Raw genomic sequence first — 20,282 nt, forward strand, 5'->3', positions numbered from 1 at the left:
CTGCTTTAGGAGCAAAACTAATTTTAGATTTGATATTCCAACACCAGAACTAAGCAAGAACAAGTTTTTGTATAAATTCGACAAAAACATTTGTTCCCCAGTGTAAGCAAAAAACGTTTGTATCTTTTGATATATTCATTTTACAGACTAGTTTCAATTTTAAAAGATAAAGTTGAGAACATTATCTACAAAATGAGTCCAAGTTTGTGTTTGTTCAATCATCCGTTTGGTATTTATAGCTTAAAATATCTAATTTTTTTAGGAAAAATCTTTTTTTTTTCTTCTTTTTTCAAACTTTTAAGGTCGAGGACGGGGTATTAGTTTATTGAGCTGAAGTTCTCAGAATATTAGTTTTAGATGAAATGGCATTTTTTAAGGGGGTTTCCGTGAAAGATTCGATGAAAAAAACTTTCCCTATGGTCTATGAAAACCACCCTAATGGTGTGGTGAAATGGGGAGATGTTTGGTGGAGTAGTCAGGAATTTATTTCGAAAGGGGTCTAGAACTTTTCAACCTTGAAGGTGTTGAGTGAAAAGCTTTCTAAGTAAGCAAAAATAATTTTTGTGCTATTTTATGGCATAATAAAGTTTGCGGTTTTAGACAAAAATTCTTTTCAATTTTACTTTAAGTTGGAGTAAAATTAATATTTTATCCAGTTACGGTTTCATTAATAAGTCTACATTAAGAAACCCAACAAAAAGAGTTTAGACACAAGAAGGAAATTATTTTTGGACTGATTCGATAGTTATCTTTAGACCAGACATAACCGTCACGCACGCTGTTCTGTTGTCATCACTCTTTCATTTAATAGGCTCTTTAGCTTAGGGTACAACTAAAAATAAATAAATACCACCTTATCTACCTATTGTTTAAATGATCGAATTTTTACGTTAAAATCCAATCCTAACCCTTCCACGCCGAGTGTCACAAATACTTGCCAGCAAAAATATATTAATCAGGGTAAAAAGAGAAAACTGGAAACCAAACTAATTCTTTAGCAGTTTATTTGTGCCAGGGGTTATAATAGCTTGATTCATGTAATTCACGACTCAGTTCAAAGTAAAAATTATATAGTTACACTTTGAACAAACATTGATTATCAATCACATTATTGTATTGATATATTTTGCTTTGGCTATATTGATACAATATTAGAAAGCACTCCTTTTTTCCTCCGGATATAATCGTGTGGACTGATGAAAAGATTTCTTTTTCCGGATTTTTTAAAAAAATTTTATCCTTTTTTTTTCGTTTTTTTCCCCTCCAGTTGTTTGTTATTTTTTTATTATTATTTTTCTTTTTCCCCTTTTTTCATATGTCTGAAATTTTCCTTTGTTTTATCTTCATTTTGAATTCAAGTAATTTTGTTTTCGGAGCGAAATGCATTTTTCTTTAAAAGGGAACAATATTGACTTAATATTTATAAGATAAAAAAAAACTCTCTGATTGCTAACACCAATAAGAAGAAGAAAAAAAAAAATTTATTTTTTCTTTTACACAAAAAGTTTGAAACATAAATTTTTGTTCTTTCATTATAAAGCAAACGCATAATATTCTCGTATAATACTTATGACATACATATGACAAAGTTACTTATCAACAGTTTTACAATCATAAAATGAAATAATTATTAAATTCTACTTGCATTTTAAAATGTAATACTCAATCTATATATATAAAAGAAAGTCGTGTTAGTTACTTCACTTATAACTCAAGAACGGCTGAACCGATTTAGCTGAAAATTGGCAGGGAGGTAGTTTAGAGCCAGGAGAAGGACATAGGATACTTTTTATCCCGTGCGATANATTTGAAAATAGTTGTTGTAACTAAAAAACACTATAGTTTTGGGGGAAATTTTAAACCAAAAAACTGTTGTGTTGAAATATGAGGCTTTAAGAATTTTCTGCTTGCTTTGTAGTTGCTTTAGAGCCTTAACAAGAAACCTCAGAAAACTTATCGTATTATTTATCGATCTACCTATTATTTTTCTTATTATTATCTTATTAATTTTCAATGTACTCGCTTATATTAATTAGAAAAAATTAATTAGTACTAAATTCATTTTTATCTTATAGATGATTTAGATATTGCTCCAGATTTCTTTGAGTATTTCCTGGCTTCGTATCCTATTTTAAATAATGATCCTACCCTTTGGTGTGTCTCAGCCTGGAATGATAACGGGAAAGATAGTCTGGTGGCTTTTGAACCAGGTTTACTATATTAACAATTTTCTATTAATAATTTTAAAATATTCTATCTATTTCTAGTTAAGTTATAAAAATTGAATAAGTTATTGATATATTTTTGATTTATATGATGACAGTTCACAATAGCAGATTGAATGGTAGAAGTGTGGTCAATAAATGCTGCATTCTTTTGTAGCCTCTTGAGTAGCAGATTTTCTAAGAGCAGCAAAGAAAGTTTTCTTTTGAAGGGAAGAAAATAAATTGGTCCGTGGTTCACCGACATGTATGCTTCATCAGGATTAATTTCTCAATTCGTTAATTTTTGTGTCCTTAAGCAATATTTCTCATTAAAATATATATTCTCATTATTTAAGGGCATATTTTGCTTAAATTACTCACAAGGAGTAAATAAAATATGCTCCAGCTCATTTTGAATTTAAAATAAATTTTTAAATAAATAAAATACGGGCAAAATGTCGTTATTGTCCCATGTTTCTGAATTTTCTAAGTAGTTTTTCTATAGTAAGGTGTTACAGAGACAAATGCATACATATTGTGATACAGTTGGAGTGTCTACTTATATAAATTCTTAAAAGAATTTGTATATTTTGTTCTATACATTATTTTGTATGTGTCCCTTACTTATGTGTAATTACCCTCCCAAATCCGAAAAGTGCCAATACAACACTATAGATGGCTGTAGTTGAATTAAATATAACTTCTAAGCAGAGATGGGCATTTGTCATTCAGAATAATGAATAAAGAATGATGAATAATTATTCAAAATCTGAATAATGAATGATGAATAAAGATTTATTCATTAGTCAGAAATATTTTGAATAAAGAATAAATCATTCATTATTCGTTATTCAGTATCCTTTATTCATTAGTCAAGAATAACTGAATAATTTCACTGGTCAACAAAAATGGGCACGGAATACTCTAATTGACTACGATTATGACAACTACAAATAAAACGTTAATCCTTTTCAAGTATATTTATATAATGTTTGAGAAAATTTACTTTTGTCTAACATAATGCATACTTTTGAGAAATGGTTACATGGCAAAAAAGGGTTTAATTTTTTAAATTAAAATTTTATTTAAAAATTTAAAATAATATTATCGTTTGCTTTCAAAAACTATAAAAAATTGCGTTTTATAGATTTTAGTACAAAATTTTAGAATGAACTTAAGTAACTAAACTGTTATAAACCTAGTTTTTAGCACAACTAAGTATGCTACGCTGGAGTAAGTTAAAATAACAAAAAAATAAATAGTCCTACTTGTCTTAGTTTTATACTTGTCTTAGTTTTATAGTTTAATTCCTAAAATAAGACGTTTGAGAGAAAACGATGTTTTGCATCTCGTTATAGACTAAGACATATCGATTGCATTTTTTGCTGGTTATTCAAAATTTTATTCAGAAAAATTAGACATGACTAATGAGTTTATTCATCAATCATTATTCAAAAATTTTTATACATTTTCATAATGAATGATGAATAATGACTAAATTTTCATATGAATAATCATTCAGAATAATTCTGAATAAATTTAGTCATGAATAAAATTTTCGTGAATGATGCCCATCACTGTCAGGTAAAATATCAAATGGTGAAAATAAGATAAATCTCATTAAAAACATATTAGATCTAAAATAAGATCGATAATAAATTGCATTCAATTATAAATTTCGTATGTCTAAAGATGAAAAATAATAAATTTCTATTATTTATTAGCTTTTATTGATTTATTTATTCGTAATTGAAAAAAACTATGAATTTTAAGACATGTAAATTTTTAACTGTAAAATTTTAATAGACAGTTGCAAAATTTTAGCGGCATTGGTCAAAAAGTATCTTAGCTATAAAATTATTTTAAAAAATCGTGTTTTTAAATTTCCAATTCTCACGAACTATGCGACTTGTTTCTTTTTTCTTCTTCAAATTTTGTATTTGTCATTTGTAATACCAATGGTTTAAAATAGCCTATAATTTTTACACTTTACAATTCAAAGCTTTTTTGTCTGGGGTCGGTAAAAAATGATTGAAAAAAATTAATAAATAATTATTAAGAAATCAATTTTACTTGACTTACATTTACTTTTTCCAATAATTTGAAAAATATTTTTCACAATGATTTGTTCGAAAAGTTCCCGAGATAGCGCAAAAAGTATGATACGAGGTTTGTTAAAATATTTTGAGTAAGTTAGTGGTTCCTAAAAGGTGTTCCGCAGAACCCTGGAGTTCCATCAAAGGATTTCTGGGTTCCGAGGATTTAAACTTTTTTTTTAACCATCAACAATTATTTTCCTATTCAACCAATAATCCCTAATTCATATAATATTTCGGTTTGTTTATAAGAAATTATTTAAAATAAATACCAATGTTAACAAAAGTAGCAGAATTTAAAATTATGTATATTTATATATATTTTCAATAACAACGCATTGAATTAATTATAAAAGGCTAAGCATTAATGTACTTATAAAAAATTCCGTAAGTAAACGGAAGCTTTTCATTTTAAAATAAAATGAATTCTAGCTTTTCATTTTAAAATAAAATAATTAAATTCAAGAATAAAAAATTACGAATTCTGATAACTATTCTCAATGTTTAAAACTGTGTTAAAAACCATAATTAAGCCTATTTTATTTATTTTCAATATATTCATACACCAAGAACAAATTCAGAATATCACATATTTCATTCTTCCCATTAAATATTTTCAAAAGAATATCAAATATTTCATTCTTCCCATTAAATATTTTCAAAATGATTGGTAGTTTTTTTTTTTTATTATTATTTTTTTGGTTAAGTTTTTTTTTAATATTGTCGGGGTTTTGCCAAAAGAAGTTCGATCAATTAGGGTTCAATGGCCAAAAAAAAAAAATTGAAATCTGCCTGACTAAGCTTTTGGGGCCATATTTTCCAAATTGCGTTAGCTTCACATGTTTCAAAGATCAAGAATTTTAGATCGTAGAAGAAAAATAAGTATATTTATTCAAAGAAAGTACGTTTCTGTGTCTGACCATGTAACTTAATTCATAATTAGCATCATTAGAATGGGTTTTATATACGTGAAAATCTGATCATTAGAACAATAGTTATTTAAGGTTAGATTTTTTGTTTGTTTGTTTGCTCTACACAGTATTTGAATATATCAAATTTAAAATCCCCCAGCTTTGTACTTTGTTAGCCATAATTTTTTTTTTTTTCAGAAAAAAAAAAAAACTANAAAAAAAAAAAAAACTCGGTATCTCAGTTTTTGGTTTGCACAGGCATAATATGGAAAATATAATATTTTATGAACATAAATATAGAAGAGAAAACTTTCATATATTGGTGATCTTTAATTGTTATTCATATATTCATTTAACAAATCTTTAAAAAATCATAATTTTATTTTCAAACTTAGAGCGCGCATAGGAAGAGTAGGATTTTTTTCCTTTTAGTTTAGTGTTTATTTATAGTTATAAAATTGTCACAAATTAATAACTGCTAAACACACTTGTGAGAGCTGTGGTGGCTCAGGAGATAGAGCATTTGCCTCTCAATGAGGGAACCCAGGTTTGAATCCCAGAGGTGGCTGGTTAATACGAATTTCACTCCCTGCTCGTACAAACCACAGTGCTGCGGGAAATATCATCTGTGATAGATGAATCATGGGTTAGAGTTCCCTTACCGCCTGGGTAACTATAGGGGTTTTTCGTGGATTCCCTCCCCGTGTAACGCAAATGTGGGTTAGTTCCACCAAAAAGTCTTCCACGAAGGCTGGTTTGTCTCACTGCTTGATCCAGGAGTTCCCTTATCTTCTGGGTGAGTTCAAAATTACACGGCTACGGAGTTGAATACTGATTGTCGTAAACTCAAAATTGGGTCGGTTCTTCAACGCCGGTAATAAAAAAACAACATTTGTGACGCTGTAGCCATCGATCGCTGTAGCCGTCGAGGATGTGTTCTAACGAGTATTTCAAAAAATTTTAAATTTTATAGCGAATATGAAAATATATCGATTGTATATTGTGGATGTAAGATTGAATGTCATAAGAGCAAAATGCGGCTGTATCGCGTCAAACTTAGGTAAAATTCACATTACCTATTCCAGGTAATAAAATTAAATGATATTATAAAACAAGCAAACTAACAAAAAATGTAAACAAAATATAGAAGAAATGTTATTACGGCCACTTGAGGTCTTAAAAAAACCCTGTCTCGATATAGGGTATCGGTGTCTTGAAAACTCTGAGTTATCTTTTTCCCCCTCCAAATTTGTCGTTATAGTAACTAAAGAATAAAATAAGATACTCAGTTTTTTTATAACTTAAAATTCTTAAAAAAAATTAATAATTATAATTTTTCTCATATTTTGCTATTTTATCATCTTTATTTTATTTTAAATCTCGGAAGCAGGAGCTTGGACTCCATTGACCCGACTCCTGGCTACGACATTGCAATTCCAACCGATATATTATTATTGAGCAATATTTAATTAAAAGATAATCAAGACCTGAAATAAAATCTCAATTCGATTAATTTGAGAGATAAGAGCATTTCTTTAAGAATTAATCGAAATACATTATAGCATTTCTGTGAATCAATTTAGTGCCGTTATTAAAAGCATAATGTGGGTGGGCGAAATGAATTCAAATCTATATTCAAACTTTTCAATTTAAATATATTATTTAAATATATAAGTAGAATTAAAAATTTTCTTTTCTTCTTTAATTAATTTTCGCATTCTTGGAAACTTTTTCCTAATAGAGGAAAATTTTGTTTACAATATTTTCTTATGTACAATATTTTCTAGCAAAATAAATTATTTTCTCTGAGTATTATTAATTAAAAGGAAATCGTAATTGATAAGAAGTAAAAAAACAAATAGATTTTTTAAAAATAAATAAGTATAATTTTTAAATATATAATTGTATCCTAAAATATTCAAAATATTGTAAGATTTTGGTGATTTTATTTTACCTAAATAGAGTATAACGCACTAAGGAAACTAATGATAAAATTTCATCTTAGCTCTAATATCGAGTTAAGATAGAGTAAGATGAATTTCATTCACACTCTATTTGTTCATTATGATTTAATTAAAATAAAAACTTGAATAACTTCAGGAAAGCTAAATAAATTGATATAAAACTCTAACACTTGAATGCATCATTATGTTTATAACTATTATAATAATGTTATAGTTGTAGTTATTTTTTAAAAGTTTTAATTAAAATGTCTTCATATTAACAGTCTCGTCAACAATTTAAAGCCCGAATTCAGATCTAGATCTCAGAATAAAGCGATAAATAAGTGTTCTATATCTTCAATCGACACTCTTTTCCGTACGAAAACGATTACTTGGCACACCTATTGGCGTGATAGAAAGATTGTGGTAACCCTTGATTTCATTGATGTGCGTGTAGTGGTTCCAATAGTACGAAAAGAGGGTGAAACAGGCTAGTAAATAAATGTCTCTTCATATCTTTCGGATTCAATAAAGCCGGTATTTTATTCTTCTTATCTTGACAGTTCAAATACCGCCAACATTTTTTAATAAATGTGCTCGGGAAAACATCTCTGAAATTTAGTTGTAGAGGTTTTCACCGCAATAATGCGGTGGCCGGCGCTTAGGCCTAATGTAGACCGTAGTGTGGGCTTTTTGTTTATACTCCTTTTCTCCGAGATCGGCGCATTTATCGTGCAACTTAATTCATATCATAACAAGCCGGGTTTCGCGCTGTTTAATTGTAGCTCTGCTAAAGGTAGGCACTATTTTTTTGAATCTACTCTTTTATCGAATTTGACTAATAATTATTTAGATATTGATCCAAATACAGGTGTTGTTTATTTAAAAAATGAATTAACGTGCTCGATAGATAGTGTTATTAATAACAATTATTTAAATTTTTTTATCGGCTCAAATCAAAGAATTCCATATGTGAGTTCAGTGGAATATATAAGTTTACCATTTGCATTAAAATTGAATAATCCATCGTGCAGAAATGAATATAACAATAACTATCTGATAGCTATTATAAATGTTGGTAAAAATAATTGCTGGAAAAAAAGTCAAGAAATAGTAAGTTTATCAGATATTTTCCCCTTGTTTCAGTTACGACGATGTGATGTAATTTATTCGCAGCCTTTGCAAGACAGTTACTTAATAGAAATTAACGGGGGGCAATTAGTAGCCGATCGAGATTTTTGCGCTTCCTCAAATAGTTGGAGAGTTGAATTTAATGCTGAAGTTGCATGCGAAGATGTTTCATTCTCTCAACCTGTTCGCTTATTTTTTGAACGTTCTAAATTTATTAGAGATCGACGATCTCTAGACAATAAATCACCAGAATTTGACCAAACTACATATAAAGTAACTGTTCCTGAAGAAGTTGAAGGGGGATATTCTGTTGCAATTCTAACTGCAAATGATCCAGATGGTGATAACATTTCATACAATCTGTATGCTGCTCTAGATTCTAGAAGTCAGAGACTTTTTGAAATTAATTCGCAAACTGGTGAAATCAAAACGACCACTCATTTAGACAGGGAATTTATGAATGAACACTATTTGAGAATAACAGCTACTGACCAGCGATTGCCTTACCGCACTGGTAGTGCAACTGTTCAAGTTATTGTTGCTGATCGTAATGACCACACACCTATGTTTGAACAAGCTACTTACGCAGCTTCTATTCGTGAAATGAGTCCAGTAGGTTCAACAGTTATAACAGTTAGAGCAACTGATCAGGATATTAATGAAAATGCTGAAATAGAGTACAGTATATTAAATCCAACGGGTGAGAATGATATTTTTTATATTGATATAAATACCGGGATCATTACAACTCGTAAAAAACTTGACAGGGAAACAACAGCATTTTATTCTCTTCTGGTCCAAGCAACAGACAAAGGAACCGATCCCGAACAAAGGTCTACTGTTGCTACTGTTGAAGTAACTATTTTAGACGATAATGATAATTATCCTCAATTTACCGAGAGGACATATTTAATTGATGTACCAGAAGATATCGAATGGATGTCTCGTCCTGTAGTAGCAGTTGTGAAAGCTGAAGACATTGATCAAGGTATTAATGCAGCTATTCGTTACGCAATTATTGGTGGTAATACTCAAGGTCACTTCAGCATTGATTCTCAAAGTGGGGAAATATCCATTGTTTCTCCAGTAGATTACGAAACAGTAAGAAGCTATCGTCTAATTGTAAGGGCACAAGATGGTGGGCAGCCTTCGCGTTCCAATACTAGTAACGTTATTTTACGCCTACTTGATGCTAATGATAATGATCCTAAATTTTATACCTCTCTATTTCAAGAATCGGTGTCTGAAGGTGTACCTATTGGTCATAGTGTGATGAGAGTCCAGGCTTACGATGCTGACGATGGTCCTAATTCCGAAATAATTTATTCCATTTTGCCGTCTAAGCACTCTGTACCTTTTACTGTTGATAGAATGTCGGGGTGGATTTTGACGACAGGTGAACTGGATAGAGAGCAAAATTCATTTTATGATTTTGAAGTCTTAGCCAAGGATAGAGGCTCTCCTGCGCGATCATCGACAGCATCTGTTATCATTCGAGTGCAAGATATCAATGACAATGATCCAGTTTTTGATCCAAAATTTTATGAAGCATCGGTATTAGAAATAGATCCACCTGGTACACCTGTTGTGGCTGTAACAGCTAGTGACAGCGATGAGGAACCTCGTTTAATATATCATATAAGTGACGGTAACCATCGAGGACGCTTTAATATTATTCACCAAAATAGAGAAGGATTAATTTCTGTCGCTCAGCCTCTTGATTACAAACTCGACAAAAAATTTGTTCTCACTGTTACAGCTACTGACGCAGGTGGCAGGTTTGATACAGCTATTGTAAGCATAAATGTAAGAGACGCAAACACCCACCAACCTTTATTTGAGAAAGTTCCTTATACAGCTAGTATTCCAGAAGATGCTCCCATTGGAACCACAGTACTAGTAGTTGAAGCTTCAGACGGTGATGTAGGGGACAATGCTCGCGTTTCCTATTCCATCGAAGAGAATCCTGAATTTACCATTGATTCTATTACGGGAGCGATAGAAACCAGTCAAAAGTTAGACCGAGAATTGACATCAGGATTTATTTTAGTTGTAACAGCTCATGATCATGGTAGTCCGAGTTTATCAGACACTATAAATGTAGAAATTGAAGTGTTAGATGTGAATGACAATCCTCCGAATTTTCTTCTTCCTTCTTATTCAGCTTCAATCAGAGAAGATAGCTTAGTTGGATCGAGTGTCATTCAGGTATCTGCTTCTGATAAAGATATCGGTCTCAGTGGGCAGGTACGATACACATTTAATGGAGGAGATGATGGCGATGGAGCATTTATTGTTGAACCTACATCTGGAATCATACGTACAAATCAGCTTTTAGATAGAGAATCAACATCTATGTATCGACTCGTTGTTTTTGCTGTTGATCGTGGAGCTATGCCACTGTCTTCAGCTGTTACTATTACAGTAAATGTTGAAGATGTGAATGATAACCCTCCAAGGTTTGATGCGGATATTATTAAAATGTTTGTTTCAGAAAATAGCCCTATAGGATCATTAGTCGGAGAAATTATAGCGAGTGATCCTGATGAAGGTACTAATGCGGAAATTTTTTACAGTATTGTAGGTGGTCCAGATGCCGATAAGTTTAGTCTAATGTCTCGAAATGGGGGATCATCTGAATTAATTACAAAAACATATTTGGATTATGAAACAAGTAAAAAGAAATATTCAATAATTGTTAGAGCAGCTTCTCCACCTTTAAGAAGTGACGTAGAAGTAAACATTTGGGTAACTGATGTAAATGATAATGCACCACGTCTCACTGATTTCGTCATCATTTTTAATCACCATAAATATCATTTTCCTAAAAATCCTATTGGAAGAGTACCAGCCCATGATGCTGACGTAACGGATCGACTAAGATATAAATTCATATCTGGAAACAATGCCAATTTATTGCTTCTGGATGAAACAACAGGAGAGCTATCTTTGAGCCCACATTTAGACTCCAATGTACCTCTCCATGCTGTAATGGAAGTTAGCGTTTTTGGTAAGTTTTTTTTCCTAATACATATTATCTTTAGATTTTTTATTTTATAATATTGTCGAGCAGTTATTAAAGGGGTACAAAACTCGATTTTTTATGCATGTATTTTGTATTTTTTTGTGACGTAAATATCCATACTTCTATTTGTTTTTAGCTTCTTTGCTATCAGCTTTAAAAAAAATTTAATAAATAAGTTTCTTAATTTCTTGAAGTTTACAAAAATTTATGTCTAATTTCTTTGTTAGTTTTGAAGTATAATTTTAAATAAATTAAAAAAAGCGAGTGAGAAATGACTATGAATGCATTTAAATTCTTTTCTCAGTAATATTCTAAATGCAACTAAATCTTTTCTTGTGTTTTATATAAATATCTTCAGTGCACAAATTACAAAAAAAAAGAAAGACAACTGTACAGTTAAATTACTTTTGATATGATGATTGGATTTTCATGTATTAACCCATTAACCCATTTTTGGGTTCTGAAGACATACAGAATATTAGTAATTCAATTGGTGTAAACACTTCTTGTTAAGAAATTTTTAATCTACGCAAGTTTTATTTTTTACTTGACAGTTATTGATAAATTTGACTTTTTGAAAAAGTATAATTATTCCATTTGAGATTAATCCTGCATTTTTATTATGGATTAAAGTGGCAAGTTCTGTAAATAAAATAAAAATAAAACAAATGTCATAAAAGTGATCAACTAAATTATTTGTCCATTAATTTAGCGAATGGTGCATACACGCATCATTTTATTTCTTAAATAATTTTTTTTTCATGCACAAAACTTTTTTTGTGTCTTAATGAATGTAATTTAAGCATATTTCAATGAAAATATTACATTTTAGAAAATTTCCATGTTTAGCCTAAAATGGGTTCTGTGCTGATCCTAAATGGTTCAAAGGGTTGACGATAATTATATATGCTAATTGTATGTATGTTGATTTACCAATTTAAGTAGTGCTTAATATTAAGCTATAGAATCAGACAAAAAATCTTCCTTTCTCTGTATAAACATACCTTTTATTTATGAGATCTTATTCCAAAGGAATTGTTTATACCAGGGATGGGCAAACTTTTTTGGTCGAGGGCAAAAATTTGGGAAAAAAAGTTTGGTGGGCTAAGTAAAATTTTCTAAAATAAAAAAAAGATCTACAAGTTTTTATTCAAATATTTAATGAGATGAATGAAAATGCGATTTCATTTTTAAAAGTTCCTTATATTGAGGTTACAAGTGAGATATTAATTATTTTAGGAAACGAGGCTAAATGTTTGTCTGTTAGTCTACTTCTGAAATGATTTTTTCTAAGNTCTTGGGTTCATAGTTGAAAACACTTGTTCACATATATAAGATGAAGCAAACATAGCACTGATTTTCTAGGCATTGATTGTCAGTCCGTAGCGTATGAAAACGCCATTCGTTTTACATGATTCAAAATTTCATGACTTTTGACAATTGTCAAAAGCAATGCTAAAATTTTTTTTTACATGACGGTTAAAACAAGATAAAACCATCAGTTGTCAAAAGCTTTCCAACCCTGCCTAATTATTTTTTTTTTAAAGTGCTTAAAAATATTTTTTGAGTGCTTGAAAAGAGCTTAAAAAGTGCTTATTTTTTGTTGAATAATTTGGCTACCCACCCTGGCATTTACAACTTGTTTATCTAAAGAGTTTCATCTAAAATATAATTTTTTAAGACGAAATCAATAAGAAAAATTAGGAATTTATTTAAAAAGATGTTTAATTGCAAAATATGAAAAATTTCTTCGAATTATTTAAAACTATGTATTTTTAAATGATAAAAGTGTAAAGTTTCATCAGAATTTGACGAAAGGCTCTAGAGAAATAAAAATTTAAAAATACGTCTCCTCACATTATGTGAATCGGGGAATATTTTATTTTATAATCGCCGTTGAACAGCCTTGCGACTATCAATATTCAACTCTGTAGCCTTGTAATTTTGAACTCAACCTAGAAGACAAGGGAACTCCAGAATCAAGCCAGAAACAAACTAGCCTTGGTGACTGAATTTTTGATGGAGCAAACCCGCATAGAGTTAAGAGGAAAACCACGCACTTTCCTTAAGAATCCCCTTACCGTCGACAGACGGCAAAATATATTCTAACCTATGATTCGTCTATCACTGAGGATATTTTAAGCCAGCATTGTGGTCTGTGTGAGCTGGGGGCGGAATTCATGTCGACAGCCATCGCTGGGATTCGAACCCGGTTCACCTCGCTTATACCCTGAATGACCACGGATTCTAGACAGATATGATACAAGTTTCCAAACTTCTTTTAGAAAACACGGTACACACAAACATTTACTTACTTCAAATTACCTACTTTAAATTACCTTCAAATTGCCAAATACCCACTTTACCTACTTCAAATGTAGTGTTGTTGTTTTTAACAAATATCGTAAAACACATTTTTTTAATGAAATAACTTATTGCTATTAATTGATTGATATATTCAACGCTCAGTGATTCTTAATATCTGGGTTTGCAATATACACTTCACGATTTGTAATTTACGCTATTAAAAATCTCATATCGCGTTCATAATTAATATATGATTTTTAGATAATATTCAGTTGTACAATTTACATTATGGCGATATTTGTAGAATTACGGGAGCGTTTTGGATATGGTATTTTGACAAAATATACGTGTATGTTTCTAGAAACAATGTCATTTTTGTGTTTAGAAAATCTACATTGTTTATCCTGCATCGACTGTTTTTTTCTTAAAAAAAAATTTTACACATTATATAAATTCATAGTGATTTTTTGTACAAAAAAGAAAAAAGAAAGAAAGACAAAAAAATTTGGAACGAAAAAGTTTCGAATTTTTTTTATTTCCTATTGTTTTAAACGTATTTCCCTTCCCTTTTTCGTTCTTGTCGCTTACAAAGGTGATGAAAACAAGAGCAGTGCTGGCAAATTAAATTTTATTAGGACATAGATCGAAAATAATACATCACGCACTCGCAGCATTAAGTATAAAGCTGCATCACGCACACACAGTATTACTGAAGCGAATCAGAAGGAAAAAGCTGCACCGACGCACAGTGGGAAAGATTGCTGATAAAAAGCAGCACGGAATGTGATTTGATATTTGTTTTTAAGGCTCAAATTTGCAAATTAGAAATGCTCAAAAAGACAGCTGTCAATGTTGGCTTTTGTGATTCGAAATTTATAATTTTCTGGTATTGTAATTTATCATAAGAGAAGTCATAATCGAGAATTTATAATTTTCCGTTATTGTAATTTATCATAAAAGAAGTCATAATTGAGAATTTATAATTTTCAGTTATTGTAATATATCATTAAAAGTCATAATTGAGAATTATATGTGTAATGAATTTTATATGTAATTGAGTATTATATATGTAAGATCAGAGGGTCTTTTATTTCTCAAGTTAAAATAATTGCTGCAGTAGTGGTATTTATCTCAATTATTATTTAAAATTTTTTCAACCTTTTGTACAGTGCGCAAAAAATAATAATAATGGAAAAAAAGGAAGAATCATTTGAATAACTTTTAAACAAATGACATAGTTTTTACGTGCTAAACTTAATGGTTTCAGGGGGTGACTTCAAATATGCTAATTAATTTGTGCAGACGATACTTTAATTTACGAAATAGGCAGAAAAATGTACTTTCTCTGAATTATCATGTCTTTTTTTCTGACGGATTTCTTACCCTCAAAATATAGGAAGTAGCCTTAATCTGGGAAATAAGGTCCCTCAATAGTTTTTTAGTCAAGACAGCGGTCAAAATTTTGGACCCCTAAATGTTAACCTAACTTTTTCTTTTTTTTTTTTGCTTAATCTCGAAAACTTTTTAAGAGAACGTAACAGTTTTTTTCACTCAATATTTGTTTATCCAAAGATAGTTTTATACAAAAAAATTTAACAGTTATTTATTTTTTATCATTTTATTTAATAATAATAAAAAATTATAAATTGTGAGGTAAACGTTTTTTACATAATTTGAAAGAATACTATTTTGTATAGTAAAATGCAAAATCTGAGCGAAGTCAGTCCTGTAGTTCCTGAGAAATCAAATTTTAATCAAGTCGCATAGTTAAAATAGTAACATTAGCAGCTAGTAGTAACATTTTTAATACTTTTAAAAATGTGAGGCTTTGTTTTCAAAAATTAAAAATTTCCAGCTATTTAAAAAAAAAAATTAAAAAAATATGCATATTTCTAATGAAAAGCATTTCTCAAATTATGGTACAAGTTTTATTTCTAAAATAAAAAATTTCTAAAATTTTCTTGATCTCTCGTAGTAGGTTTATGTGACATTATGCATAATAACATTATGTATATTAATAAAATTTAGGATTTATGTTTTCGATCCAATAATGCAATTTAAAATTTACATTTATAACCAGGCGGGAAATCTATTTATTTACAAAATTATCTGAAATAATTATAATCATAAAAATGAAATTAAACTAATTAGATTACATTTAAATATTATCAGCCGTCAATGAAACAAATAATATGAAATTTACAATAATTCTAAGGAAACTTTTGATAGCCAAATTCAGTCTCCCTTAAATTTTGAATCCGCGTAAAATGTCCTGAGCTTTCCTGTGAAGAAGTTGAAAGTACGCATTTTGGAGCACATAGGGTGCATGTTTCCGTGAGGAAAAAAAATGGTGATAAACAAACAACTTTTTAATCGCCATTTTTTGTATTTAGTTGTCCTATGATCGGTGGCCACCATTAATTTTGTACTTTGTCGGGTAGAATAAAGGTATTTTACTCCGCACAGCGAGCAAAAAAATAAATCGACCATCCTGAATATAACTTTTGATTTAATGATCGGATCTTCACGTTTTGGGACTCAATCTTAATGGTTCGAGGGGATGACTTCATATATGCTAATTAATTAGTGTAGACGATATTTTAAGTTGCGAAATCAGACACAAAAATTGTACTCTTTGTGAATAAACGCTCAGATTTCTGACCCCCAAAATGTAGGGGAGTAGCCACAATCTGGGAAATATGATGTCAATAGTTTGCTGAGGAGAGCAGGCCAAAGTTTGGACACCTTAATGAAAATTTTACTTTTTGTGTATTTCACCCTACTTCGAGAATTTTTTAAGCGAATTTCTTCGAGAATTTTTCATCGAAATTTTTGCACTGAATTATAAAATTCGTTTGTCCAAAGATAATAACAATGTGGTAAAAAAAAACGTCTAATAAATATTTTTTTATTTTTTGTTATTTTATTGAATAATAGTCGAGAAACTTTTGAATTGTAAGGTATATAATTTTTTGCATAATTTTAAAGAATGCATTTTTAAAAGGCAAATTACAAAATTTTAGTGATATCGGTTGAATTGTTTCTAAAACATTCAAATTTCGGAAAAGTCGTATTTTTAAAATTTGATTTCTCAGGAACTATTCGACCGATTTCGCTCAAATTTTGCATTTTGCTATTTAAAATTGCATTATTTTAAATGTTTCAAAAATTTTATGCCTTACAATTCAAAAGTTTTTCGACTATTATTAAATAATAAAAAAAAACAATAAATAGTATTTACAAAGTGTTACTTTTTGCTAGGAATTATCTTTGGATAAACGAATTTTATAATTTTTTGCTAAAAATTTTCAATTCGCTTAAAAAGTTTTTGAGATATTGTGAAATACACAAAAAGTATACCGTCATGTGGGGCTACTTAGTGCAGCCGGGACTACTTTGTGTAAATTCGAATTTGACACTTTTCAAGTGCTGCTATTCAGTATTATGTTTTTTTCACGTTAAAAATGTGTGGTATTTGAAGATAAAAGTCTCCTCTATTACTACAAACATTTTTTCGCATTTTAAAACAATCTCAGAGTGTGTTTTGTTTATCCAATGTCAACAACTTTCCGAGAACGTCGGACGTAGAAAAGTGCGCTTGGAAACTTTAGCTGTGAAATGCAAAGACGTTGATAAAACAATTGTCGTAAGTGCAAAATTTTTCATTTATATATTAATAAACTATTTTATCATGTTAGCGTTAAAAAATTTTGAAAATTAATAACAAATAAACGGAAAAGGAAAAAAAGTGCACTGTAGGGCTACTTTGTGCTAAGTTTCATTCGCTTTTTTTTTTCGTCAGAAAAATGGTCAGACGCTATAAAAAAAATACCTGGAACGAGAAACTACCGTGATTACACTTCAGAAAAGCTGCAACAATGTTTGCAAGCAGTTGTTGGTGGTATGTCGATTGCAGAAGCTTCTCGGAAGTACAAAATCCACAGAAATACTATCTCTAATAAAATTCACAAGAAACACGTGAAACGGGCTGGTCAACTATTATTTTTCTCCTACAAAGATTTTTCTAATGAATTAATCAAACGATTTAACACATAAAAATATATTTTATAGGACATCAGGTGATTTTGACAGCAACTGAAGAGCAAGTTCTGTCATATTCATTCAAGCATGTCATGTTCAAATTTATCAATATTATAAATGTTAATGAATATGTAATAATTATTATTTTTAAAATTTCATCCATTTCAATGTTTAAAAATGTATATGGTTTCCTTTTGTTTAAACTCAAATGTTTTGAAATAAACATTCTTTTTAAGAAAAAATTCTTTAAAAAAAATGGTTTTTTAACGCTGAAAATTATTTTCAAACTAATATCTTTACATATCTTGATGTTTTTGTCTTTAAAAATGTCAACAATTAACTTTTTTAACAATTTTATATCAATATTTTGCTAAAAGCATGATTATTAAACTGAATTCCTATCGCTGCACAAAGTAGCCCCACTTGGGGGCTATTTTGTGCAAGGTATGTTTTGACTTATTATTCGTAAATATTACATACAAATAATGCCAATATTGATTAAATTCACTCGTCTGAGTCCAGTTATGAATATAATATCAATAAACTTTACTAAAGTTTGTATTAACATAGTTTTTTTACATGTCAAAGTTCAAAAACTGCAAAATCCTACACAAAGTAGCCCCACATGACGGTAGTCAATATAACTGGGTCCAAACTTTGGGCAGCTCTCCTAACCAAACTATTGGGATCATATTTTCCTGATTGTGGCTACACCCTATATTTTGAGAATCAGAAATCGGAATTCGTCGAAAAAAAGGTATGCTTATTTAGAGAAATTACGTTTTTTTGACTGATTTCATATTTTAAAATATCTTTTGCACTAATTAATTAGTATCTTTGAGGTCACACCCTTCGAACCATAAATAATGAGTCGAAATATGTGATCCACTGCCAACCGATCAAAAATTATTCAAGATGTTTTTTTTTTTCCATACTGCTCATAATTATTGTATAAAAAAGCTGCTCTCCTTACCAAACTATTAAGACCATATTTCCCAGATTTTTGCTATCCTCTATATTTCTGGGGTCAGAAATTCGAATCCGATGAAACTAAAAGGTACGTTTATTCAGAGAAAGTACGTTTTTGTGTCTGATTTTGTAATTTAAAATATTGTCTGCACTAATTACTTAGCATATTTAAGGTCAACTCTTCGAGTCTTTAAGATTGAGTCCTTAATCGTGAAGATTCGATCATTAGATCAAAAGTTATTCAAGGTGGTACTTTTTTTAAAAAAATTTTTTAATTTTGCGCACTGTGTTATATATTTCAATCCAGAAATTTCAGTGTTTTCAAAATGTCAGTTTTTATTTCACTTAAATGTTTAGCTAATTTGCGTTATAAACCTAACATTCCATCTGGGACTCTTTCGCAAATCTCCTGCATCCATGATGGCAGCAAACTCATGATTGGCGTGTCGAAGGGTGACGCGCATCGGCAATTCTTTCATTCGAATTCTGAAAAGAACGCTTTTTATGTATAATACAAAAAATACAAAAAAAAGGAAACAATAAAAAAAGCAACGAAAAAACATTCTCAATGGGATTACTATAAAGAATTGTAAGAGGATTCTCCCCACCTAAAAATGTAAGAAGTAGTAAAAACTCAATTAATTTTTTATTTATTCAATTTATTTAATTTATCTAATTATTCAGTCGTAGCTACCACCATGCCATTCATTGTTAATCATACATATTTAAAGAGGAATAATTTGTTGCAATCACCTTCGTTACTTAACTGAAATAAATATATTTGAAAAAGAGGCCAATTTTAATCTCTTTTAATATCAATCACCCCTTTTTGCATTTTTAGTCTCCAATGGCATACCTGTCCTCACAGAAATACTTAACGCTTCATTGTTAAAATGACTGTAACTAAAAACTTTATAAGTTTGAAACAAGCCAGTTCAAAGCCACTGCTTTTCTATGGTATTTCATTAAAATGCTAGGGTTAAATTAAAATAGTATATATTTTTCTTTTTAATTTGCAATAGCTGGGGCCATAAACAATTATAGAAAAAAGAAAAATTTAAACAAAGGAGGAACAGCAACTATAACGTCAAAAAATTCGCATACGAAATTTGAAAAAACTAAGAATCGTATGAAAAAGAATTTTCTTGTTATAATTAATACTGTTTCAAGTTTCTGAATAAACATTGATACATAACTCAAATGATTGTATAATGTTTTTGATGTTATAAGCTTGATGCTATAAAGCAGTGTTCCCCAACCTTTTTATCACCGCGGACCTGTCAACGTTTGATAATTTTACCGCGGCCCNGCTATAAAGAATTAGTATTGTCACCAAGTTTTGTTAATCACACTATTATTTTAATTTCATTAAAGACAAAAAAGCTTTTTTGAAAAATCTCTGAGCTTACAACTGATAAATGCCTTTTAACATTATTTTAAAGTGATAATACAGATGTAATTTTTTATTTTATTTTATAAAAAATCATTTTTAAAAGAATTAATAATATATCAACGGATCAACTAAGTTTTCTTTAATCAGAATACGTTATATAATGTATCAAATGGTGATAGCTTCGTCACGAATACGCATTTTATATGCACTTCGTCTACATTTAATTACTTCAAAACGCTACTATTTTGTGGACACAGTAAAT

At 29.7% G+C, this 20,282-nt stretch overlaps 1 protein-coding gene across 3 annotated transcripts in view; it reads left to right on the forward strand.

Annotated features, from left to right (window-relative positions):
• Positions 1-7,583: 7,583 nt before the first annotated feature.
• LOC107448394 (protocadherin-like wing polarity protein stan) overlaps positions 7,584-20,282 on the forward strand; it is a 101,889-nt gene continuing 89,190 nt past the window's right edge. For all 3 annotated transcript variants that reach the window (XM_043042940.2, XM_043042939.2, XM_071187894.1), the window contains exon 1: positions 7,584-11,295. In XM_043042940.2, the coding sequence (XP_042898874.1) occupies positions 7,800-11,295 (3,496 nt within the window). In that variant the 5' untranslated portion in view covers positions 7,584-7,799. The remainder of the gene's footprint in view (positions 11,296-20,282) is intronic.

This window comes from Parasteatoda tepidariorum, chromosome X1 (assembly GCF_043381705.1).
Source record: "Parasteatoda tepidariorum isolate YZ-2023 chromosome X1, CAS_Ptep_4.0, whole genome shotgun sequence".
In the NCBI taxonomy this organism is placed as follows: Eukaryota; Metazoa; Arthropoda; class Arachnida; order Araneae; family Theridiidae; genus Parasteatoda; species Parasteatoda tepidariorum.